Source organism: Hippoglossus hippoglossus, chromosome 13, assembly GCF_009819705.1.
Source record: "Hippoglossus hippoglossus isolate fHipHip1 chromosome 13, fHipHip1.pri, whole genome shotgun sequence".
Lineage (NCBI taxonomy): Eukaryota > Metazoa > Chordata > Actinopteri > Pleuronectiformes > Pleuronectidae > Hippoglossus > Hippoglossus hippoglossus.
Window position 1 is genome coordinate 221,781 of NC_047163.1, and position 25,720 is coordinate 247,500.

The window sequence follows — 25,720 nt, forward strand, 5'->3', positions numbered from 1 at the left end:
CAGACAGATGTTCTCCAGCTGCAGCAGACAGATGTTCTCCAGCTGCAGCAGACATGTTCTCCTGCTGCAACAGACAGATGTTCTCCAGCTGCAACAGACATGTTCTCCAGCTGCAACAGACAGATGTTCTCCAGCTGCAGCAGACATGTTCTCCAGCTGAAACAGACAGATGTTCTCCAGCTGCAGCAGACAGATGTTCTCCAGCTGCAACAGACAGATGTTCTCCAGCTGCAACCGACATGTTCTCCAGCTGAAACAGACATGTTCTCCAGCTGAAACAGACAGATGTTCTCCAGCTGCAACCGACATGTTCTCCAGCTGAAACAGACAGATGTTCTCCAGCTGCAACCGACATGTTCTCCAGCTGAAACAGACATGTTCTCCAGCTGAAACAGACATGTTCTCCAGCTGAAACAGACAGATGTTCTCCAGCTGCACCAGACATGTTCTCCAGCTGCAACCGACATGTTCTCCAGCTGAAACAGACATGTTCTCCAGCTGAAACAGACAGATGTTCTCCAGCTGCACCAGACATGTTCTCCAGCTGCAACAGACAGATGTTCTCCAGCTGCAACAGACATGTTCTCCAGCTGCAACCGACATGTTCTCCAGCTGAAACAGACATGTTCTCCAGCTGAAACAGACAGATGTTCTCCAGCTGCACCAGACATGTTCTCCAGCTGCAACAGACAGATGTTCTCCAGCTGCAACAGACAGATGTTCTCCTGCTGCAACAGACAGATGTTCTCCAGCTGCAACAGACATGTTCTCCAGCTGCAACAGACATGTTCTCCAGCTGCAACAGACAGATGTTCTCCAGCTGCAGCAGACAGATGTTCTCCAGCTGCAACAGACATGTTCTCCTGCTGAAACAGACAGATGTTCTCCAGCTGCAGCAGACATGTTCTCCAGCTGCAACCGACATGTTCTCCAGCTGAAACAGACATGTTCTCCTGCTGCAACAGACAGATGTTCTCCAGCTGCAGCAGACAGATGTTCTCCTGCTGCAACAGACATGTTCTCCAGCTGAAACAGACAGATGTTCTCCAGCTGAAACAGACATGTTCTCCAGCTGCAGCAGACATGTTCTCCAGCTGCAACAGACAGATGTTCTCCTGCTGCAACAGACATGTTCTCCAGCTGAAACAGACAGATGTTCTCCAGCTGAAACAGACAGATGTTCTCCAGCTGAAACAGACATGTTCTCCAGCTGCAGCAGACATGTTCTCCAGCTGCAACAGACAGATGTTCTCCAGCTGCAACCGACATGTTCTCCAGCTGAAACAGACAGATGTTCTCCAGCTGCAACAGACATGTTCTCCAGCTGCAACAGACAGATGTTCTCCAGCTGCAACAGACATGTTCTCCAGCTGCAACCGACATGTTCTCCAGCTGAAACAGACAGATGTTCTCCAGCTGCAACAGACAGATGTTCTCCAGCTGAAACAGACATGTTCTCCAGCTGAAACAGACAGATGTTCTCCAGCTGCAACAGACAGATGTTCTCCAGCTGCAACAGACATGTTCTCCAGCTGAAACAGACAGATGTTCTCCAGCTGCAGCAGACATGTTCTCCAGCTGCAACCGACATGTTCTCCAGCTGAAACAGACATGTTCTCCAGCTGAAACAGACAGATGTTCTCCAGCTGCAGCAGACATGTTCTCCAGCTGCAACAGACATGTTCTCCAGCTGCAACAGACAGATGTTCTCCAGCTGCAACCGACATGTTCTCCAGCTGAAACAGACATGTTCTCCAGCTGAAACAGACAGATGTTCTCCAGCTGCAACCGACATGTTCTCCAGCTGAAACAGACATGTTCTCCAGCTGCAACAGACAGATGTTCTCCAGCTGAAACCGACATGTTCTCCAGCTGAAACAGACAGATGTTCTCCAGCTGAAACAGACATGTTCTCCAGCTGAAACAGACAGATGTTCTCCAGCTGCAGCAGACATGTTCTCCAGCTGAAACAGACAGATGTTCTCCAGCTGAAACAGACATGTTCTCCAGCTGAAACAGACATGTTCTCCAGCTGCAGCAGACATGTTCTTCTTACACCGAATTATTATTATTATAGTGAATATCAATGTTGTAATAATATTTTTACTGAAACTCATCATGGTTGTTTAAGCTTCTGTTTATTTTTTTGTTAACTTTATTTTATCTATAAGATAAAATTCTGCTCCAGTTCATAAACCAGCCTCGCAGACAGTTACCGGCCTGTTATTGGCTGACTCAGCTGTCACTCAAAGGTGTCTACGATCCTATTGGCTCGTTGTACAACCAGTGTCTGTGTTCGATCGTTAAAACTTCCGGGCAGTAAAAGTGAGCGGGGCTCGTCTGTCCCGCCCCACTGTCTGAAGCTCCACCTTCTCCGGGACGTGACGGTGAGGATTTCAAGTGTCACCTTAAAACTACAGGACTGTTTACGGTAGATTTACGTCACATTTACGACAGTTTATTAGCTTGACACGAACCAGTGCACGCGTAGAGAGTAGAGTAAGTAAACAACTGTTTAACTGATTTTATATCTGGTTAACTAGTTGGTTGTATATGTGCGTGCCTGTGTGTGTTTGTGTGTGTGTGAGTTTGTGTGAGTGTGTCTGTGTGTGTGTTTGTGTTTGTCTGTCTGCGTGTGTTTGTGTGTCTGTGTGAGTGTGTGTTTGTGTCTGTCTGCGTGTGTTTGTGTGTCTGTGTGTTTGTGTGAGTGAGTGTGTGTTTGTGTCTGTGTTTGTCTGTCTGTGTAAGTGAGTGAGTGTGTCTGTGTCTGTGTGTGTCTGTGTGTTTGTGTCTGTGTTTGTCTGTCTGTGTGAGTGAGTGTCTGTGTGTGTTTGTGTCTGTCTGCGTGTGTTTGTGTGTTTGTGTGTCTGTGTGTAAATCAATTATAATTATTGACGATTGGCACAGGTTGTGGTGATGGACGACGCCCCCTACAGACAGGAGGAGGACTCGTCTGCCCTTGATGTGGTCGGTGTGGGTGTGTGTGACTCCGCCCCCCTGCTGTGGAGGATGGAGGACCTGAAGACGTTGAGGAGTCATGGCCTGGTGGGGGCGCTGCTGGGTTCACTGCCCCGGACGCCCCGACAGAACGGACGCCTGGGACGACCCCTTCGACTGCTGCCAGAGGAGGAGAGACAGCTGAGCGAGCAGCACGCCGCCGCCGCGCTACCCTCCGGTAACCAGGTTAGTTGACCTGCCGCTAACCAGGTCAGTTAACCAGGACAGTTAACCTGCTGGTAACCATCAGAGTGTTTGTTACCGTGTCAGCAGGATGGAGGAGGGGTGGATCTCCTTCGGCAGGTGGAGCAGCATGAGGAGGAGCAGAGGAGGAGCTATGAGGTGCAGAGTGTTCTCGCTCTGGAGGAAAGGAAGTCAGCACTGCTCCGAGCAATGACCTCATCACACACAGGTGAGCGTTACCATGACGACGTGCCACCTGATGCAGGTCAGTACCTGATTTTCTGGTTTTGGATCCTCAGATTCAGCCTCTGGTCCTGGGACCTCAGATGAGGCCCTGCGGGGCCGCCTGGAGGCCCTGGACCACAGCTTTACCTTCCCTTGTGCGGCGCTGGCGGTCCAGCTGAGCACGTCGAGGGCGGGCTTGACCTACTGCCCAGTGGACCGGGCTGTCCTGCGGGCTGACTGGCCAATCAGGGCGCAGCCTGACACGTGCGGTGACGTCAGGTACCAGGTGTTCCGAGACTTAAGGGGGCGGGGCTTCTACCTGACCTCAGCAGGGAAGTTTGGAGGCGACTTCCTCGTTTATCCAGGTCAGATTCTGTCGTTAAATTGTGTTGAGGGACGACGTGTTAGGAGACAATGTTGCCATGAACACACCCTCCTCTTCTGGTCCTGACCTCAGGTGACCCTCTTCGTTACCACGCCCACTTCATTGCCATCTGTCTGTCTCTGGATGAGTCCGTGTGCGTGTTGGACGTCCTCGCCGTGGCTCGTCTGGGATCCAACGTGAAGAAGACGGTGCTGCTGTGCTCGCCGGGGACGGACGGAGCGGTGCGGTACACGTCGTTACAGTGGAGCGGGATGGTGTGAAGACATGGATCAGGTGTGATCCAGATACAGCAGCAGGTTACAGGTGTGACAGGAAGTGATTCGAGGCTCGGAGTGTGTCCAGCAGGGGGCACTTGAAGTTTTTACCAGAAAAAAACGTCTTCATTGATGAAAACATGTGATGCCGTGTTTACGACATTTCATATTGATGACATGTCAATGAATCATGTTATTGATTCTGATAGTTTCATTGATGCAGCTTTAGTTTCTCAATCTAGTGTTTGACGTTATTTCCTTTTTAATTTTTTCAATGAATGATAATAAAGATAAAATTGACTGACAGCTTGTTATTTATAGAATAATTTTATATAAGAAGAAGAAGGGAACTGTGTGTGTGTGTGTGTGTGTGTGTGTGTCAATAGAAAGGTAAAGTGTCGTTCCAGTCGATGGTGGCTCCGCCCCACTTGGTCCTGATGGTCATCTCTAGAGAAGGAAAGCGTTTCTCTCCGTCTGAGTGTGTGGACGACGCCTCCCAGTGGTGGGAGTGGGTATCTGACAAGAAAACAGAGGGTGGGTCAGAGTGAGGGGGCGGGACCACGCACAAAGCGGACGCAGTACGATTGGTCCTCACCGACGATGAGCCGGGCCGCCTTCGTCTGAGAGCTCAGCCCGTTGTAGTAGAGCAGCTGGAACAGATGTTCCATCCTCCAATCAGAGAGCAGCAAGAGGTTCAGGCCAAACACAACCGAGTAACTGTCGTTTATCGCACAAACCCACACTGGAAACCTGGGGGTCTTCAGCATACTGCCCACCTACACACAACAGACACACAACACACACAACATACATACGACACAACATACATAAAACAGACACACAACAAACACAACAGAACACATCGTGGTAACAGAGGTCCATGTTTTTTTTTCATCTTTTAGTTTATCCGCCTGTTTCGTCGTCATGGAAACGATATCTCAAAAACACTTTTTATTTTAAGACCTCATATGAGACCTGCTCTGATTGGTGGAGACAAACAACCACAGTGATTCTAGTTGTAGGTGAAAAGTACCTGAGGCAGTCGATGTTTCTCCATCTGCTCTCGGCTCCAGTGCAGATAACCCACATCGCTGCGAGTCAGGATGCCCTGTAGGGGGCGCTCCAGAGCCAGCCCATCCTCCCCAACATACAGAGTCCCATTGAAGACATGAGGACTGGCCCTGCCCGTCAGCAATAAGTTCAGTAAAGCCTGTAGAGTAGAGGACGGACGAATGTACTGTGAAGAACCCCAAGAACCTTAGATGAACCCTAGAAGCTCTTAAGACGCCCATGAGGAACCTTAGAAGAACAGGAAGTGGCAGCTGGATAAAAGAACAGGTTTTTATTCTACTCGAGGATTTGTGACTTTTTACTGAAGCTCAAATGAAATCCTTTCAGCAGCTGGATTAGAACTCGTCCAGTTCGACGAGGAACTGGCGTGAATTCAAGTTGGTCTAAACACGACCTGAAAAGATTCAATATAAAGAAATAAATAGAATTAGTTTTACTACTGATGATTGAACTTTTCATTTTCTCTGTCGAAGTTTTATCAGGTTATGTTTATTTTTGATTCACTTTCTGTTTTGTGTTGCTGACCTTTCCTCTCAGACACTTCACTTCCTGTCCAGTGTGTCAGTGATTGTCTTCCCCGCGCCTGATGGTTCTGTCCCCTCAGTGTCCACAGTCTCAGGTCGTCTTTGTGTCCCCTTGTTCTAGCATTTCTCTCGTGGTCATCCAGCTAGATTGTGTTTCGACCTCAGCTGCCTTTTGACTCCGCCCTGTTTGGATTGTTTGCTTCACTTCCTGTGTTTTTGTATTTAAAGGAATTTGATTGAACTGAGTCGAGCGTCTGAGTCTGACCACATTAAAGTGTTTATTCTAATCAAAGCTGTAAATACTCTGATCTCTCTGATGTTCTCTGTTCCACGGGACATCTGTTCACTTGTGTCCGTCCTGGGAGACGGGTCCTCACATGTGTCTCTGAGGTTTCTACCTTCTTTACCTGTTAAAGGTTTTAGTAGTTTGACTCTTGAGGGTGAAGGACAGAGGATGTCTCACCTTGTTAAAGACCATGAGACAAACTGGGATTTGTGAATATGGGCTATACAAATAAAACGTGATTAATTAATTGATTACACAGATCTGATCTGTTCTGTTTTACTACTGAAGCAGAAACACGTAACAACAGAAGAACGAACGAGTCCTGAACCTTACGTGGAAGTGTCTGAGACAGGTGAGCTTCTTACCTGACGGCAGACGAAGTTTCCCAGGCGGAGGTGAAGCAGGTGTGAGGAAGTGGAGTCCAGATCCTCCTTCAGCCTGAGGAAGAGGAGGACGTTCGTTTCTTCGCTTCGTCGTGTTTCACCCAGTGTGATGATTCACACCTAAACACTGACATTGACTTTGTATGTAATCTTGACGCGTGAAATATTTGTGTCACGTTCGGTGTGAACGCACTAAACTGAAGAACTAGAATATTGAACCTGTAATAAGTTTCACATGTGAACATCACAGTGTTTGTAACGTAGCCTGTTCTGTCAGTAATGATCGAAATAAAAAAAATATTAATTATCAGATTCATTTGTGTTCTTGCAGATTATTTCTTTGCTCGTCGTGTGAAAAGTCTTAACGCAGAGTATTCGTATGTTGCGTATTGTCGGGTGTAGTGAATGCAGCAGCCTGTAGGGGGCACCGTGAGGTTTCTATTACCTGTCGACAGTGCGGGAGCAGACGAGGCTGTAGAGGAAGAGGATGACGCCGTGACTTCCCTCCTGCGTGAACTAAAACCAGACGTCGTATCTTCACTTCTTAAGTCATTTTTATTTTCAGTTCATTCTGATGCTGCCATGACGACGCTTCACAGAACCAATGACATCTATGACACGTGATGATGTAACATACTCACGCTGTGGATGTGCTCGAGGATGAACTTCCTGACGTCGTCTTTCTTCTTAAATGTGAACAACTGCAGCTGAGACACACAAACAACACGTGTGATGAGGGTCATGTGTCGACGGGAGGGGGATTCGAACCCATCGTGGTACCTTCTCAGTGAAGTTGTCCAGTTTGTAGTCCAGGTGAGGAGTGATGCAGAAGTCTTCAGTCACCAAAGTAATGGTGGCGCTGACCTCCTGGCCGGCCAACCACAGGCTGTCAGACAGAGCTGCTGCCAGCGCCCTCTCCTGGTCTCTCTGTCCTCCGTCAATCAGACTGAGGGGAAATGGCAGAATAACAGAAACCATGTCGGGGTCATTCCAGCAGCTCAGGTGAGTTTGGACAAATGTCACTAAAAACTACGTCTGACAATGTCCCACAGTACAGCAGCTTCATGAGGACATAGACATTGTACTGTGGTGGAGAAGAGGGACAGAAGAGACAGGACACATCAGGCGACAGGGTGAGGAGATGAACCCGGAGGAACTCAGTGAAGAACCACCACCGTTAGGAGCCTCCTCCATGGTTTGGTTCCATCTAGAAGAAGATCCTGTCCAGGCTGAGAAAGACTCAGGATCCAGTAACATCTCTGACAAACATTGATTTAACATCTAATTACATTTTTTTATTTGGTCCATCTGCTAACATGACCTATACTGAAGCCAGCCACCAGGGGGAGATTGAAATTACTTGGAATATTTTTGGGAAGCCATCATGTCGTCCATCTTTATTTACAGTCTGTGGTCAGTTAGTTGATCGGACAGTTTGAACGACGTGTTCCGATGAAACTCTTGTCAACAAACGTAGAAAGAGGAAATTGTAAAATTATAAAAACTCTTAAAACCCACACATCTGGAAACATCTCTAGATATAACCACAGTGGTTTTTCTAGTTTCCATCTGTAGAGACGGACAATTTATTACCCCCAGCTGGTCCAGGTTTTATATCATTTATATTATATTTGTATAAAGCAGGCTTTATATAGTTTATATATATCCATATAAACCATGTTTTATTACATAATTTATATTGTATCTGTTTAAACCAGGTTTTACATCATTTATATATATCTGTATAAAGCAGGTTTTATTATATTATTTATTCTCTTTGCTGCTAATGAAGAATAATTAAGAAACGTTACGGACAAAGAGCAGCTGCTGTGACATGTGAGCGTGTTGATTGAAGTTGTTTCATCTGACGATCATGTTGTACGTGTGTGTTCATGTGATGCAGCATGTTTACATGTTCCTCTGCTACGGAGACATCATGTGTCCTCACCTGTCCAGCGTCCGTCCATCCGAGCTGCTCTGACTGATGAACAGCAGGTGTTTGATGATTCGAGCCTGGACGACCATCTGAATGGCTCCGGCTCCGCCCTGAAACACACCTGCACAGGTGAGGTTCCTCTCAACTCAAGCTCCAACAGCTCATGTGACAAACATGTTTTTCTCACCGTGTCCGTCTCCAGAGCGAACGATAACTCCGAGTTCTGATCCCTGAACCGAAAGATCGATTTCCTCCACTCGTAGTTAAAGACGTGAAACGTTCCACCAAACAAAATCCTCCTCAGACTCTGAGAGCAAAAACATCAGAAACCAGAGTCAGACCTAATCCAGATGCTGAATCCAGATCTGTTCACATTCACAACAAATCCAGATCCTGAATCAATCAATCATTAAATAACTTGTATTTGTATAGCCCATATTCACAAGCCTCCTGACGGTTTCCCTGGAGATAAGGGTAACGTCATCTACAGCAACTTCATCATTAGAGAATGAACCTCTGAGGTTTGAACTATTAGAACCTCCATGAGTTGAACAGGAGAAACCTGCAGGTTCTTTGGTAGTTTGACTCTTGTTGAGGGTTAAGAACAGAGGATGTTGCTCCTTGTTAGGATCTATCAGACAAACTGTGATTTGTGAAGATGAGACTAATAAAATGTGATTGATTGATGTTGTATATTTGTGTGTTTGTAAGGGAACGTGAACATTTAGAAAATGCACTAAAGGAGACAAACTGGGATGAAGTATTGTCTGGAGAAGATGCAGAAGCCAATAACAACATATTATTAACCACAAAATAGATGAGTTTACCAGGAAAACTAAGACAAAGAAGAGACAGAAGAAGAACCTGCCCCGGTTGAACAAAGATGTTTGACGTTTAGTGAAACAACGTGACTGTGCATTGAAACCTTTATATACAGTCTATGATTAAAACAGACCGAAATGTTGAGAAACAGGACCTGAGAAAGACTGAGGCTAACTCTTGTTTAGCCGGTACATAGATGATTGACCATCGGTTTGCTCAGACTGTAATGTCCAGATGTAGGCGGATGACACGGTTGTCTATGTGCATTGCACGAATAAAGATGAAGTTGCATCAAAATTGTCTGACTTAGTGCATGATTAGCTCAATCTTCCCTTCAGCTTAATATTCTAAAAACAGCAAGTATTTTTTTCACAAAGAGACCGACCTCAACACCGAATCCAGACATCACATTGTTTTCAAGGTAATTAACAATATGGCTCCTCCAACACTCCGTACATATATAACGTTAAAAACAAGTCAAACTACCAGAGCAACAACTGGAGGGGATTGACTGACACTGAGAAGACAAAGTAGTTTTCCAATCTTAACGCAACACATAAGAAACTGTGCCAACTACCGTTCCCTCTCCTCCACATTAAGAGCCATGGTTTACTAGAAATCAAAAGTGTGAACACTAACATTTTTTTTGTATTTGTGTTATCTGTTGTCTTACATGTTATTGTTGTGTTGGCAGCTGCTGAACAGGCCTTATATTAATATTGTGTTGTCTTGCTGTTGTTCCTTCTGTGTATTTTAAAAGCTCTTGCTTATATAGAAGTCAGACCCTGTTCATATATATATATATATATATATATATATATTGTTGGGACCTGGTATTTGTGAACTGCAGTTCGGCCTACATGTGTAGTCAAAGCCTGAGCACGTTTCTTTGTTCTGGAGACAAACCAGAGCCTCCAGAACTCAGTCTCCCAGGGGCTTCAACTTCACACAGAGGTGTGAAAACGTGCCCTGAACACAACTTCAACCACTATTGGTCACTCTGGGCCCCATGACCCATGAGGTCACCAAGCCAATATAAGCCCAGTACCCTCTCTCTCAGCCCTTTCGACACAGCATCTCTTCTACTCAACTCTCCGAGAGGAGCTCACCTCTCTTTCTGCTCAACTTCAATGGAGGAGAGGTGCAGCTCTCCAGCTCACCCAGCGAGGGAAACGTCCTCCCTACCCAGGCTCTACCAACCTTCATCAGGCCTGACTGGAGCAGACTGCTAAAACCTTCCAAAAGGCAGCGACGCGAGGGCCTGCCTAAGAACCAGCTCAAGAGCTGCATCACACAGCAGAACCACAAAAACAGGAGCCACAAACCAGCAAGACGACTTCACTGGACTTCGAACAGCACATCAACCTTTTCCCCCTTTCCATGGACGGGTAACACAACTGGGCTTAATAATTACACTAGGCTAAGCAAAGACTGTTTATTCGATTCCGTGTGATGTTTATAAGTTTGATTTGTGTTGCTGTGATATTTTGGTTATAAGTTATTTGAAAGTTAATGTTAGTTATGTTATGCTCTTCACAGTCTTTCTTTGCATGCATCTAGCTACTTTCTCTAACCTGGCACACACACACACACACACACACACACACACACACACACACACACACACACACACACACACACACACACACACACACACACACACACACACACACACACCTCTCTGACCCCCGCCACATGTCGTAAATATTCTGTTTATGTGGTGCCCCGAGGTAACTTTAAGCAATTAAAGTTAGTATTTTATATTAATATTTTGAATATTAATATTCAATATTTTTTCTGATAACCAAATTTATTGAATGCCGAAAGGCACACCATTTAATGGTATCACGTTTAATGTATCAATTGCACAACAATATATATATATTTCTATATATATATATTTAAAAAAAATTCCACTACTTTTACAGTTGTTTGTATTTTAATGTTTTCATTCTCAACGTCTGCACTTTTATGGCCTGCCCAGGGACGACAGATCAAATGAGTCATATTTATGTTATTTATATGTACTGTCCCCGTCACATGAAGTAGTATCTTTGTGTCTTTGTCTCTGAGCTTCAGGTGCTGATGTCTCTCTGTGTAACGACAGTAGCCGTCTTCAGGTGCTCTGACACAATGCGCGTGGTCAGGTGACCTCCAGGTCGTCGCACCTCGGTCAGCTGGGGCGTGACGGCAGTTCCTCCGAGACTCGGAGAGACGACCAATCTCTTGAGGATGGAGCAGGCAGGTGGGAGGGGCCTGTAAGGAGGGGCCGCCACTTGCTCCGCCTCCTTCCCCATATCCACCAATCTCTGTGAAGAGAAGGAAACACCTGAGCACACCTGTCCACCAGCCACACCCACAACCCCTGCTGGTGTTCCAGAGGAACTGCAGCCTTTATCACCGACACTGTGGAGCTGCTCTGTGCTGACATGCTGCGTTATTGTAGTACCAGAAGTATTACTATCAGTACTATCAATAATATTAGTATCAATACCAGTAGTGGTAGTAGTAGTAGTAATATTAGTACTTGTAGTAAATGTGTTGACTCACATCAGGGTTCTTGTTGACTTCCTGTTGAAGCAGCTCGATATAATCCAGCCTGAAGTCTGACACCACCAGCTGCCTCTCAACTACTACTGTTACTACTAGTGCTACTAGTACTACTACTAATAATACTTCTGAGCTGCCACTGTCACTAGTATGTGTAGCATCAGTCTCCAGTGTTTTCTGATGAACTAACTGATCCTGAATCAGCTGATCTGACGACGCTGAGAAACTGAATCCTGTGTGTTACAGTACAGAAACTGATCCTGTGACACACACACACACACACACACACACACACACACACACACACACACACACACACACACACACACTCACACACACACACGACCAGCAGGGGGCAGTGAGTTGAACAGCTCATCTTCCTGTGCAGGTGTGTGGCCCCGGATCATTAGGCCGTTAGTTGAGTTCGTTAGTTGGGTTCGATTAATGATAATAATAATGTTGATAATAAACTTTTTTTCTCTATCACTTTTCTTAACAAGAAGTAAAAAAGCAAAACATTTAAACCAGACGATTTCATTTATCACATCAGAGATAAAACTGTAATAATTAAAATAAAACAAATGAAAAACTAATAACGATAAAAATTCAACATCACTTAATCTCTCAGTTAGAGAAAGATTTTAAGATGAGATTTAAAAGAAGCTACAGAGCACGTGTGTCTGAGCTCAGCTCAAATACCAAAAGATCTGTCACCTTGGATTGACCAGCAGGGGGCTCCACCTGCGGATCTCAGCAGTCGACAGGGCTCAACTCAATAAATCAAAGGTGCATTTCAGGGTTTGGACGTTTAAAGGTGAGAAATAACGTTTTAAAATCAGTTTCAAGCGAACACCAGTGTAGAGAGAGACGTTCAGGGCAACGTGTTCATGACGAGTCGTGACTGACGCCACAGTAAAGTACGTTCAGATAAAAAGAGTTAGTGGGCGATGATGTCATGATACAAATCAGCTTTATCTGAAAGAAACGAGCGACACTTTATCGTTCATATTGAACATCGCCGCCCACATGAAGACGAGCAGACGAACAAAACAACCTCGGACTCATCGTCATTAGATTTGGTCAGGTTTTAAAAAGTTACAGTTGCTGGAATCAGTTTTAATCAAATACTGAATATGTTGTTTACGTCAGAACGTTAGAGAACACGTGTCGCAGTGTATTCATACTCACTGGTCCATGGGGGGGCGTCAGTCTGCAGAGAACATGATGACAGGTTAAAAGTGAGAGAGGTGAAACAGAGCAGACAGATGTGATGTACAGATGTGGAATCATTGACATGAGGTCACCTCCGACGCTGCAGCTCGGACACCTGCACCAGGATCTGCTGGAGCTCCGCCTCCATCTGAACAAACACACATGCTTGATATACTTGTGAGGACCCTGGTCAACAGACTACATTAATAGAACCAGTGGTGTGTACACGCATGTACACATAGTACACACACTTCAAAATCCCCTACAACGTTCAGTCATGTTCTTCTTCAACGCCAAAAGCATCACAGGCCTTTTTCTGCGTCTGATTGGATAGTACTCATTGCCTCTGTGGTGAGGTGTGGTGATTGGTTAGTCAGGATAAGAATATCAGAGTAAACCAATCAGAGGCAGACATGGGCGGGTCATATCTGTGTTTGTCTTCAACTGCTCTTCACCTCCTGATGAACAGAACTCAGTGAAAAACACGAAATCAGGAGGAAGAAGAAAATTCAACCGTGAGTCAAACTACTAAACACAGAGAAATGGGACGGTAGCTCCGCCCCCACGCCCCTCGACCCGTCACAGACATTCTGCCTCTTGTATAAACATCGGAAGTGACAATATTTGTTATATATATGTAAATATTATTATTTATGACATTTCCAAACTATAATATTTATAATATCTGCAAACTGTACACACACACACACACACACACTCATGCTCACGCTCTCACACACTCACACTCACACACACACACACTCAGTGACACTCACCTGTCCCCACAGAGATGTTCAAACTGAAGCTGGTCCCCACAGTGATGCTGAAGTGTCTGTATTTAAACTCCGTCTCAAGACACGTTGAACACGTCAGATTTTTATTGATCAAGATCTAAACTGATCGATTGATTTGTCCAGCTCTGACTGAAGAGAGAGAGGGAGAGAGGGCGAGAGAGACCTTCCTGCAGCCAATCAGAGTGAAGCCTCGCCTGAGAGAGGAGGCTGCTTATACACACACCCACACACACTGACGTTGTGTAGTTGTGTAATCAATGAGTCCACTGATGAAAAGTTGACATCGATTCAGTTGGATTTATCAGTTTTGTTCAGTTACATATTTCTGGTTCATTAATCAATAAGTAATCATTTTCTCCAGTTCAAAGTTACTTAATGCTTAATATCTTCAAAGAAGCTGAATCTGGAATCAGGAGGTTGAAGCAGATAAAGGTCAAACACCTGCAGGGGGCGCTGAAGAAAAAGATTTGATAAAATGTTTTACCGTGACAGACTGCAGTTGAGTTTTTACAGTGCATGTTGAAGGAGGTCGCTCTGATCGTCCCTCACAGTGAAACTCTGGACTTTAATCGTCCCGTTGAACAAAACACCACAATTAAACAACAACATGACACCGGCCCCCTGCTGGACACACAAGGAGCCACGTCCTCCTCAGACCTGATCGTTTGATTGGCTCCTCTCTGTCAACACACCCTGGTGAGATGCCCTGATGGTGTCGGTGTCACCGCGGGAGACAACAGGAAGAAAACACAAGCTAAATGTGTAAACTATCTGTCCCCCACATAAATATGTATTTCACAGGATGAAGCTACTTAAAGGATCAAAGTTTTAAAGTATGTGAGGTTCTCCTCCGCTAACACTCCCAGTACATCAGTATCAGTAAGTGGAGCAGATGCAGTCTGTGGTACTGGGAGCACTTTACGGGTCAGGCTGGTTCTGTTGGGCTCCAGCAGCTGACAGAGGTTCATCCTCTGAGGAGAATCTAGATCTTTCAGAAACTCATCAGAGGAGCTCGAAGGATCTTGTGGGTCTCTGAAGACCCTGGTCCTCCTCAGAGACTCGAACAATCCACACCAGCTCCACGGATCCTCTAAGAACATGATGTCATGGTTCAAAGGAAGGGATTGGTCAGTGGGCGGAGCTTTATACTGTTTGATCTCTTATCTCCAACTTAACCTGGAGCAGGTCAGCTGTTCATAAGTTACCGTGGTGACAAGTGAACGAGCTTCATAGGACTGAAGACTCTGAATTAAACCTGATTTTGTGAATTAATTTAAAACTAAATTTGCTCATGTGTCATTTTTTTATTTAAAAGTCAGAGAATCAACATAATCACTTATATGATCAATAATTCTATGTGATCATCTGTATTATAGAAGTTATTTCCATAGTCACATGGTATCACAGGAGAATATGAATATTAATGATCGTGTTCAGGTTGATCACTTTATTTCGTTTTTAGCTCCTGTCTCTTTAAGATCCTCCTCCTGATAAAGTCTGCTCTGATTGGTCAACAGCTTCCATTGTGTGTAACGTCTGTTCTCACTCTACCTGGTTTTGTCAGGGGGCGTGTCCGACTACACATTAGACACACCTAGCGATGAGATCATGATGATGCAGCAGTGTGGGTGGAACTAATGATGAGGAGTTTCAGGAGGTTATAAAGATCAAATATCTCGTTCAAGCGACGACATCTGTAAGACGAATCCGACAAAAAACTAAAACTACTGACGTGAAATCTCTACAGGAGCAGGACCTTACTCAAACAAATCAAATAAACCCAACTGACATGGAGTAAACCTGTGGTTGTGGGGCCCTCAGAATCCGGCCCGGTGGCCTACTTTGACGTTTCTATTGGATGTGTCTCTATCTTCATGTGGACTCATACAGACTCTGGTTCAGTTTCTGGTTTTCTTAAGGTTCCGTCAGTACATGAGGTCCGCCCCCCCCACTCCCGTCCGACTCTTTGGTTTCCCTAAAGGGAAACTGGATCCCCGCCAGTCGGATGAGCAGGAAGTTGATTCCGTGGAGGAGGAAGACGAGGAAGAAGAGCCAGAAGCACCGGTCGTAGCTCTCGCTGTACGTCTGGAAGACGAAGTTGACCTCGTTGAAGTTTGCGATACGATCAGAGAGATGGTAAAGCTTCACCTCCGACGCAAACAGGATCATCACCAGGCAGCTGCTCACACCTGCAGAATGAACGCAGCGTCAGTCCACCTGATTCCTGACCTCAGTCCTGACCCCTGACCACAGTTCTGACCCCTGACCTCAGTCCTGACTACTGTTCTGACCTCTGACCTCTGACCTCAGTCCTGAAGCCTGACCTCAGTCCTGACCCCTGACCTCAGTCCTGAAGCCTGACCTCAGTCCTGACCCCTGACCTCAGTCCTGAAGCCTGACCTCAGTCCTGACCTCAGTCCTGCAGCCTGACCTCAGTCCTGACCCCTGACCTCAGTCCTGCAGCCTGACCTCAGTCCTGACCCCTGACCTCAGTCCTGACCCCTGACCTCAGTCCTGAAGCCTGACCTCAGTCCTGACCTCTGACCTCAGTCCTGACCCCTGACCTCAGTCCTGACCCCTGACCTCAGTCCTGAAGCCTGACCTCAGTCCTGACCCCTGACCTCAGTCCTGAAGCCTGACCTCAGTCCTGAAGCCTGACCTCAGTCCTGACCCCTGACCTCAGTCCTGCAGCAGGTGCCGTTCTAAGTAGCATCTGCTAGAGACGCTGGTGGAAAGTAATAAAAGTCCCAACACACCTGAAACACATGTCGAATGACCATACAAAGTTTTAAACTAAAATGTGTGGGCGGAGCCTCAGTTAGTTGGTGTAAGTGATGTGTTTCTTACAGCAGATGAAGGTCCACAGGTAAAGTCCCATGGGGCCTTGCAGCATCTCGTAGGGTCGTCCAAAGGCGTTGACAAAGAAGAAGCCGGTGGCCACGGAGGAGAAGAGGATGACGACGCCACAGAAGAAGATGATAGTGACGTGGAGGGCTGTGGGGATGACGCTCTGCAGGTCTGGAAAGACTGAGACAGGAAGATGAGAAAGACGAGTGAAAACTGAAGAAGACGTCTCCTTAGCAACACAATGATATCATCAGAATGTCAGGTTCACGTCAAGGTTCCCGTCTGAGTAAAGTCTGAACATCCTGTAAACTAATAAACTTTAAACTTCATCTGAACTGTTTACAGTGCACAGAGGAGGATTTTTTACAGTGTACAGTCCTGAGGACAGAGCAGCTTTGTCTCTTCATCCAATCAGCTGAGACCTCGTTACTGAGGAGACCTGGTCTGACCCGGCAGCCTCACAGTCCTGGACCTGGATCAGGATCCGGATCTGACTCACTGATAAACTGTTTGTTTTTAGTACAAGTACAAACATCACAGAAAACCGTAAAGGGTAAAAGTACTGTTAATTGATGATTGACAATAAATATAAACAATACTAAATATTGATAATGATCAATTAAGTGAACAGCGTCATCAGTGACGTCAGACGACATGTGAATAATGAATGAGCAGGTGAGATGACACGAGGACCAGATCCAGGATCAGGGACTCACAGTAGAAGCGGGACGCTCGCCCCCCCAGGCCGCACTGTTTCAGCCTCTGTCCGGTGAACAGTCCGTAGCTCAGCTCTCCCAGGAACTTGTCCAGTTCGGGTCCGGTCGCGTTCACCAGCTCGGCCCCGGTTCGGCACAGCGCGGTCCCGCGGATCCACAGAGGAAGACCCGTCACCACAGCCGCCGTGAGCGCGCCAGCACAGACCCGAGGACACCGGAGACCGAGAAGAAGACCCGTCTGTTACCGGAGGGACATGAATGGAGGGAGAGGGGAGGGGGGGGGGGGGGGGGGGAGAGGGGGGTGATCTCTTGAACAACAGAGATGACGTCCAGGTCACCATGGTAACAAGGGGTTAAATTACAGGGGGGGGGGGGGGGGTGGGGAACTCACTCAGGGTGTGTGTGTGTGTGTGACATCATTGTGATGTTCTAGTTTACAAACTCCCTTTAATCTCAGTCCCATGTTTAACCAGCAGAGGGAGTATGATAAAGTCTGCCCCTTTTGTCAGAGGCATATTCTCCTTTTTTTTAAATCATGCCCATGGCCCTTGATGTAGAACATTTAATAATTAATAATTGAGCTATAAATAAAAGGCCCTGGCTGCCGTCAGTCACGAGTTTCCACCTGAGCTCATCCTGACCTCTTCCCGTCGTCTGAGACCGCGACATAACTTCGTCCTGCGGTAAATGGGGTTTTCAGCAGTGTGCACATTATTTGGTGTATTTCTACATGAACATGAATGGTTGTGGTTTATATCGCGGTGTTCACTGCGCAGACAAGGTTACAGGATGAGCATCACGTCCCCGGACAAACTGAGGTGGTTTATCAACTGCTTTTTATCCAATTAAGAATCCTGTCTCCATTAATAATCACAAATCAGGAAATCTGATGTTCTTCAAGGGTCCATCCTCTGTGTGTGTGTGTGTGTGTGTCACCATCACCAGAGAAAAGAATCAAATTAAAATATTTATTTCATGAATTGAAGTCAATCCAGTTTAAATCTTTTTACAAAGTGAAAAAGTCAAACCAAAATAAAACCTGTGAAAATCAAAGTGTCTTTGTCGTCCTCTGAAAAACGGTGGAATGTCCTTTAAAAGCTTCCGACCCCACGATGTGCCGCCGCCATTACGTGTCCAGTTGCTGCCGTCACATGACTTTTCACATGACTCGCCACCACCGCAGGAGAAACACGAGAAGGAAAAAACCTTAAACTGTACAAACATGAGCCCACATGGTTCACCTGTGCTCAGTGCACGGAGACACGGGATTGGACAGCACACCCGTCAGTCACAACACCTGAAGTCAGACTCACAGGGAGGTCACACCCTGAAGCTCCGCCCTCTGAGGTCACAGTGTTGGACGAGCACATATTGACCACATATTGGTGTCAGACCCAGGAACACGTGATCAGCTGATGCTTTTAGTTCTTTAACATCTCACCTGGCTGCAGTGACATACAGGTGCACTCTGGGATATGGTGTGTGTGTATATATATTTACAGAATATATCTGTACACATACATTTGATAGTTATATTGTGACTGTTGACATCAGTTTGAGTGTCGGTCACCTGTTCACCATGAAAAATGTCCCAGCATGCAACACTAACAGGATGAGGAGACGCCATAACCACCTGACTGACCTGTCCAATCACATCAGGACCCTTAATAAACAGTTCAGGGAAGTTTGGAATTCAAGTTTTTGAAAATTGCTTTTTAAAAAATTAAGACAAGAAATGATTTTTACTGTTTTACTGTTTCTTTGGTTTTTGTGTGAAATTTCAGAACGATGCTCGAGGTTATTCTCTCCACAGGCGTCAGATCTGCTTGTTGTGTTTGTCTAGAATATTGTTACTATGTAAAGGGAACAACAGAAACATGTGTTTATACACATACATGTTCATTTGTTGTGCTGCAGTTTTGACTTATTTATAAAAGTAGATTCAATTTATGAACATGTTTTGGAAAGTAAGAATAATTTAAATGTGTGATGGACGGGGCCGTCCACATATTTTTGTCCATATACATCAGTATCGACATTTAAACTTAATATTGATCTAATATATTTATATATATAAGTTTTAATTTAATGAAAACTAATCCAGTCCATGTTCTATTGGTCCTGGTCACATGTGGCCGATCGAACAGGAAGTGACAGCGTCTCCAACATCTGTTCAACCTGAAAACATCCGTCAGAGCCGAGAAAAGTCAAAAATAAACAGTGAAATAAAAATGAGCCGGTGCAAAGTAAACATGTCTGATGAGCCTGTGAGTCAGAGCTGAGGGCAGAATGAGAACCAGAACCAGAACCAGATCGAGTTCTTGTTTAAGGTTCAAATCTGGATCTGATGGAGACTAAAGACAGAGCTGAATGATTACAGCAAGATGTTAACTAACGTTAGCCCTGAGCTACTTTAGCCTCCTACCTAAGAAGTAGATCAAGTTTAGCTAATGGATAACTCTATAGCCATCTTTGACGTTTCGTATAAGTAGCATTTTCAAACAACTTCTGTTCACTACATTTATATTTAAGAGATGATGCTAATATCTCTTAACCAACTTTATCACTAAGAACTAACATTACCATCAATCTATGTTAGATTAATTAGATAAAGTTTTACATTAAAGATAGCTTTTATTATTATTGGCTAATGTTTATAAGCTTAAGTTACAAACTAGCTTTTCAATGTTAGCTAACCTTCGAGCATTTCAAACCAGCTAATGTTTAATATTAATAATCTTTGTTAGATATCTGATAGCTGTTTTATCAAAATAAAATAATATCAGCCATTTAGTGCATTAGCTTCAACTTTAAACCAAGTACTGTTAGCTATGGTTAAAGCTAAATGTTTTAGCTTAGCCTCTGAACCAACTGGACAATAATAGCTAAGGTTAGCGTTTTTAACATGACTACTATTTTATGTTGACTATTGTTAGTTAGCAATGTTAGTTGCTAAACTATCTTTATTGTTGTTAGCTGATGTTAGCAATGAGCTTTAGTGAATCCTGATGCTTTCAGCTAAAACGTATTTAAAGTTTAAATGTTATTTGGCTGCGTTAGCTTCAGTTCCACAAACTGTGCATCAAGGTGAGCTATTGTTAGCAATTAGCTACATTAGCTTAATGTGCAAAGTCACTTACAGTTAGTGTATTTGTGTTTTCCATTTAACTTTAGGTTGTAACGTTGATTTGTTTTGTGTCGTATAAACATGATTTCTCACTTTTACACGTTAACAACTGGATTCAACTTTTTTGAACCATAAATATATAAGTTAAATAAGATTAAATGGTCAATAATTTCAGATAATATAATAAAAGGTTGTCAACCTCAACTTAGGTGTGTAACAGTGTTTAAAGTGACCGGCAGCTCAGACAATCATAACTCAAGACAAGATATTAAAAATAAATTCATCAGTTAGCGTGAACAAATCTTTTCTCTCTTCTCTGAAGGGAAAATAAAAGACTTTTCTTTAAAGTTTAAATGTTTTTGTCATAAACTTAAGAGTAAAAAAAAAAAGAAAGATGTCTGATGCAGAAAAGTGAGAATGTTTAATAAACAGGATTTCTGCTGCTCATGGAATGTCACATATTTGAAACGTGTTCCCGTGGAGAGCAGCTGCCATGTCATTAAAGTTCTCACTTTTCTTCGTAATTTGTTCTCTGTGGTGACGATGACTTCAGTTCATCTGTCTCGTCATCGGAGACGTCTGATCGTTCAGCTCGTTTCACGTCTCCATCAGATCAACTGTTTTCATCTAAAACTCATGTTCAAGTTTTCCTGAGGCTGACGGAGCACGATGCTAATGATAATGAGGAGGATGGTGGTGGTGTTAGCGTTGCAGATGTGGTGTCAGAAGGTCCTGGTGCGGTTCATGATGTTGTGGTGGTCGTCATGGTGACGGGGTGTCGGGGAGGGGCAAGGTCGAGGAGAGCACCGACGGTCCCGGCCACTTGGGGGAGCCCTTGATCTTCCAGAATGTGAAGAGGAAGACACAACTGACTCTAAAGAGAAAAACACGGGGGTGGGGGGGTGGCAAAAGAAAGCATAGTGGGGGAGGGGGTAGATGGATGGAAAATTAAATGAACGAATAAAATAACTAATCATGGCAACAAAAAATACAGAGCAACAACATCAACTAAAATAAAATAATGAGAAGTGATGGAGGAAAGAAAAGAAACAGAAGATGCTCAGTTTGATGAAATGTTAGAATCACATGATGTGGCCTCTATAATGAGCTGTAGCTAAACACACACTGTCTGCACTGACTCACTGCACTGACTCTGAGGACAGAGTGTGTCCTCAGAGTCTGGAAACTATCTGTCCCCCAAATAAATATGTATTTCACAGGATGAAGCTACTTAAAGGATCAAAGTATTAAAGTATGTGAGGTTCTCCTCCGCTAACACTCCCAGTACATCAGTATCAGTAAGTGGAGCAGATGCAGTCTGTGGTACTGGGAGCACTTTACGGGTCAGGCTGGTTCTGTTGGGCTCCAGCAGCTGACAGAGGTTCATCCTCTGAGGAGAATCTAGATCTTTCAGAAGCTCATCAGAGGAGCTCAAAGGATCTTGTGGGTCTCTGAAGACCCTGGTCCTCCTCAGAGACTCGAACCATCCACACCAGCTCCACAGACCCTCTAAGAACATGATGTCATGGTTCAAAGGAAGGGATTGGTCAGTGGGAGGAGTTCAGAACTAACTGATTCTGATGACAGCGTAATTGCTGATGAACCAAAACACAAAAATCAGACCAGAGATAAAAGACATTTCCTTTAAGTTTGAGTCACAGATGAGTCTCAAAGCTTTAGTTCATTATATTAACAGAGTTCAGAGGAAAATCATTCTTCAGAATTAGGTTAGTCACACTCCATCATCATCGTCACTCTTCATTTGGTATAAAAACAAACAGCAGCTCAAGACAAAAGTCAAGTTTTTAATATTTTTCTTTTATTTCCAAACCCAGACTAGTGTCTGATTCCACTGCAGGAACTGGAACCTTGATGTTTTCTTGTGTTTTACAAAGCATCCCATAATTTTCTTTGACATGGTGGGATAGAGTGTTACCCTTAGCAAAGGGCGTTAGCAACAACAGACATGCAGCCAATCGTAAGGCACAGGGGCGGTGCTTCAACAGACAGTAACAAGCTTCAAGGTAAACCTCCTACTCTGGGGATTGTCAAGTTTTATTGTCACCCGAGTGATCACATGATCCTCTATAGCTTCAAAGAATCTCCGAACATCAAGGAGGAAACGGACGTATGGCAAATTCAGCAGAGCTGAAACAAAGACACTGCTTTGGCTTGTTCTTGGGTGTCGAGCCCTGAATCATGACTAAAACGTCCCAGGTCAAGCCCTGAGTCCTTATTGAAAAACAAGTCCAAGTAAAAGTCCAGTTTTGAACTTTAAGTCCAAACTAAATCTGTGTGTGTCTGCACTGACGCACCGAACCTCCGGCTCTGCAACCTTCTCGGCTGCTGTTGAATAGATTCAAAGTACCTATTGTCAGGTTTGGGGATGGTAGCAGAACATTCCCAGTCAAAAGTCGTAGGTCTAATTGTGATTCAAAGTCAAAGCTAAGCCCTGAAGGTTCTCGGAGTTAAGTCACTGAATGTTTGACAAAAACCAGTTGACATGGTTCAGGCATCTGATTACGATGCCTCCTGGACAACTTTCAGTGGAAGACTGGGTGCATCCAACCGATAGGAGACCCGGTGGTCAGACCCAGAACACACTGCAGATATCTCATCTGTCCAGGGAACACCTCAGGATTCCAGATCATGTCTGGGCCTGATCTGGAAACGCTTGGTTTACTTTGCCACTGCAAACCCAACCTAGGTGAGCAGCAGAAGAAAAGATGGATGGAGGGATCACACTTGAGTTGTGTCCACATTCATCAGACAAATTGTCGAGAGCAAGTCAGGCGAGTCTAATCAGTTTACGCAGCAGGGAGTTTAGTAGTTAAAGGATGATTTTATGTGAGAATGATCTCTGAAAGGATTTAAATTTGACACGTTAATTTCATACGTTACTGTTCAGATTAAAGCAACAGAACAGCAACCACTGAGTTTAAACATCAAACATGTCGCTCAACTTTGTTTGGAGCTATTTTCACTGGAAAGACTTCAAACTAAGAGTTTTTCTCCGTACAGGTATGATGGCGCTTAACCTGTTGGTTTTAGCTGGGATTCATTTCTCTCACTACATCTAATCATATGTGAATCAGAGGCCCTGGTTGCCACGGCTCCACGATCGACCCTGCACAGAATCTGACTCCAAATGACGTCAAAAGCAAAAGATGGCAGTGTTGGTATCTATGGTTGAGACAAAGAAGGGGATTGATGAGCAGCCACAATTAGTTTCACCAGAGAGAGGCGGAGCTCAGACATTTAAAGGTAACTGATATTTCTTGAAGCCCGTTGATGTGGTTCATTGACTGATTGGTGTGTGGATGTTTCATGAGAACCAAGGAATGACCTGCAACACACTGGAGCAGTGATATGTCTCATCTGACCCGGGAACGCCTTAAGGAAAAAGCTGGAGGATGAGAGAGGGACGTCTGGGTCAGAAATAGATGGATGATAAAAGTAGCCTCCAGTTTACTTTCCTGTTTAAACTATTCTTTAAATGCGGTGCTGTGAATCTTGTATTGGTGGATTGTTGTGCTGAGATGTTTGTGTCATCAGATATGTGTTGGGAAACATTATCGTAGACCTGTGGATGGTTTGTTCTCAGGTTCAGACGTTTGGTGTCAGGTGGACGTAAATCGCACACAGCACCAACATGATTGACAGGTAGAAGAGGGCGAAGCCAGCCAACTGGACCCGAGGGGAGTGGCTGATCAGGGGCGGGGCCACAGAGAGCAACAGGTCCACTGTCTCATAAACCCCACCCCCTTTCCCCTCCAGGACCTCCCCCACCGAACAAAGACTGTCCTGAGGGTTTGTGTCAGGGAGAGATGGACATGGTGACGAAGGAGTAAGACGGACAGAAGAAAAAAGGATTCATGAAAGGCGGGAAGATGGAAGAGAAGGAAGAAAGTTGTTAGTTGAGGAAGAGCAGCTTTTTTTCTGAACCAAGAAAAGAGACAAGAAGCAGACAGTGATGTCACAGTCAGTTCTACCTCATGTTGAATATGGAGAAACAAGTATCAACCCACCGTGACGTCAAATACTGACACTCTACTACTGACGCCACCGGTTGGTTTATGAGCTGCTGTTTAGACATTTTGTCCAGTGCCTTCTTTGTTTTTTTTAAACAATAAGTAATTGACATGGGGGTGAAATGTTTACTGACGTTTATAAATCAAGTGAGAAGTAGAGTCATTTTCTCATAGACTCCTATAGAAACAACCAGTGGAGTCGCCCCCTGCTGGTCATTACACACAATACAGGTCTCAGGCACTTTGCCTTCACTTTTTGGCCCCGGAGTCTACGTCCTGTTTTTAGTCAATAGAGGGAACCGACGGTCATGCCCCGTCCATGTAAATACACAGATCAGTTTGAGGGAATCGAGAGGCTTTGATAAATGTCGTCCCATCGCTCTCCTTCTTTCTCCTCCATGCCTCCCTCTGTTTCTGATGTAATGAGGGCAGGACTCCTCAATCAATCACCTGAGAGAAAAACCTTTACTGTGAAACTGGGACATCAGTGTTCACTACCTCTTTTTATTTCCTTCTGCAGGATATAAAAGAAATGTCTACGATTCTCAAATTTATTAATTTGTTCATTTAGACTGCACGAGTCCAATCTTCATCACACTTAAGACTTGACCTGAAGTCAAGAGGGTGGACATGTGGATTCAAGCTCATTCATTCATCTTAGTTGTGTAGAGTGTGTGTGTTACCTGTGGGACTCCGATCCTGCGACACGCCTCCAAGAAGTTTTCTACGTTTCGTCGACATTTGGCCATGGTGAGTTTAGGCTGCAGGACACAGTTCATGTCATCGTTATTGTTACACCAGCAGCAGCAGAGGGCGCTTTCTGCTTGTTACTCATCTATCACAGCTCACCACAGCAGGGGAGGGGACGTGGATGCTGGGGACAGACCGCGGCCTCACATGATTGGCCAGGTGACACAGCACCACGCCATCAGTCAGAGCTGCTCCCAGGTTGCTTGGCAACGACACTTTGAGACGAGCCTCGATGTTCTGGACAGACAGACAGACAGACAGAGGTTTACATATGTGTCACATGACGCCTATCGGTGACACACAGGTTGTGTACGCACGCACGCAGAAGAGAGGGCAAAACACAGCAGAGTTTCAAACAACAACAAACATGGCCACAGTGGAGGAGGTTATCATAATGTTTTTCTTCAGAAAGAGTTCAAAGCAGCTGTGTTGGAAACATTGTGGTCAAGTTTAAAGTTTCTCCTCAAAATGTTCCATTGTTAAAATGTCTTCTATGATCGTCTCACTGTAACTATTGGCTACAATGCCCCCCATGATTTCATGTGGTACTGCCCTATTTCATCTGTTTTGTACGTATCTGTCAACTTTCAGTAGACGAGCAAAAAAATGAACGCAGAGTACAAAGAG

The 25,720-nt window shown here is 44.8% G+C and overlaps 4 protein-coding genes across 20 annotated transcripts in view; 1 reads left to right on the forward strand and 3 right to left on the reverse strand.

Annotated features, from left to right (window-relative positions):
* The first annotated feature begins 2,243 nt into the window (after positions 1-2,243).
* tsen34 (TSEN34 tRNA splicing endonuclease subunit) lies at positions 2,244-16,963 on the forward strand. 4 transcript variants are annotated; one of them, XM_034603654.1, is made up of 6 exons: positions 2,343-2,499; positions 2,908-3,183; positions 3,268-3,409; positions 3,480-3,770; positions 3,863-4,063; positions 16,951-16,963. In XM_034603654.1, exons 2-5 carry the CDS (start codon positions 2,917-2,919, stop codon positions 4,048-4,050), a joined length of 888 nt encoding a protein of 295 aa, XP_034459545.1. In that variant the 5' UTR covers positions 2,343-2,499; positions 2,908-2,916; the 3' UTR covers positions 4,051-4,063; positions 16,951-16,963. The 4 variants fall into 4 exon arrangements, with proteins under 4 accessions (XP_034459547.1, XP_034459545.1, XP_034459544.1 ...); XM_034603656.1 differs by lacking the exon at positions 16,951-16,963 and having other exon boundaries at positions 2,244-2,387; positions 3,863-4,143; XM_034603653.1 differs by lacking the exon at positions 16,951-16,963 and having other exon boundaries at positions 3,863-4,143.
* mindy4b (MINDY family member 4B) lies at positions 4,424-12,976 on the reverse strand. Its single transcript, XM_034604734.1, has 12 exons — positions 12,921-12,976; positions 12,805-12,826; positions 11,235-11,375; positions 8,432-8,551; positions 8,257-8,354; positions 7,089-7,254; positions 6,950-7,015; positions 6,754-6,824; positions 6,291-6,363; positions 5,078-5,254; positions 4,640-4,820; positions 4,424-4,560 (listed from the first exon to the last, which is right to left on the reverse strand). The coding sequence occupies exons 1-12, from the start codon at positions 12,974-12,976 to the stop codon at positions 4,424-4,426; spliced, it is 1,308 nt and encodes a 435-aa protein (XP_034460625.1).
* Positions 15,423-17,426, reverse strand: clrn1 (clarin 1; the record flags this gene model as incomplete). The annotated part of the gene is made up of 3 exons (XM_034603690.1): positions 15,423-15,811; positions 16,470-16,649; positions 17,186-17,426. Coding segments are annotated over 3 exons (696 nt in total), but the record flags the coding sequence as incomplete, so codon positions are not given.
* Positions 17,427-19,926: 2,500 nt separating this feature from the next.
* The window catches only part of lrch3 (leucine-rich repeats and calponin homology (CH) domain containing 3), a 21,865-nt gene continuing 16,071 nt past the window's right edge, over positions 19,927-25,720 (reverse strand). For 7 of the 14 annotated variants that reach the window (XM_034603589.1, XM_034603587.1, XM_034603585.1 and 4 more), the window contains 3 exons: positions 25,193-25,330; positions 25,027-25,104; positions 23,739-24,116 (listed from right to left, as the gene is read on the reverse strand). In XM_034603589.1, coding sequence (XP_034459480.1) covers positions 23,919-24,116; positions 25,027-25,104; positions 25,193-25,330 — 414 coding nt within the window. In that variant the 3' untranslated portion in view covers positions 23,739-23,918. Of the gene's footprint in view, positions 21,187-21,215; positions 21,282-23,738; positions 24,117-25,026; positions 25,105-25,192; positions 25,331-25,720 lie in introns of those variants that run through there. The other 7 variants (XM_034603597.1, XM_034603595.1, XM_034603596.1 and 4 more) reach the window with 3 other exon arrangements.

Coding starts and splice junctions, on each gene's coding strand:
- tsen34 (XM_034603656.1), top strand. CDS start 2,917: ATGGACGACGCCCCCTACAGACAGGAGGAGGACTCGTCTGCCCTTGAT. Junction 3,184..3,267: donor CGCTACCCTCCGGTAACCAG/GTTAGTTGACCT, acceptor TTACCGTGTCAG/CAGGATGGAGGAGGGGTGGA. Junction 3,771..3,862: donor CGACTTCCTCGTTTATCCAG/GTCAGATTCTGT, acceptor TCCTGACCTCAG/GTGACCCTCTTCGTTACCAC.
- mindy4b (XM_034604734.1), bottom strand. CDS start 12,976: ATGGAGGCGGAGCTCCAGCAGATCCTGGTGCAGGTGTCCGAGCTGCAG. Junction 11,376..12,804: donor TGACGCCCCCCCATGGACCA/GTGAGTATGAAT, acceptor TTCTCTTCACAG/AGATTGGTGGATATGGGGAA. Junction 6,364..6,753: donor TGCTCCCGCACTGTCGACAG/GTAATAGAAACC, acceptor CCTCTTCCTCAG/GCTGAAGGAGGATCTGGACT.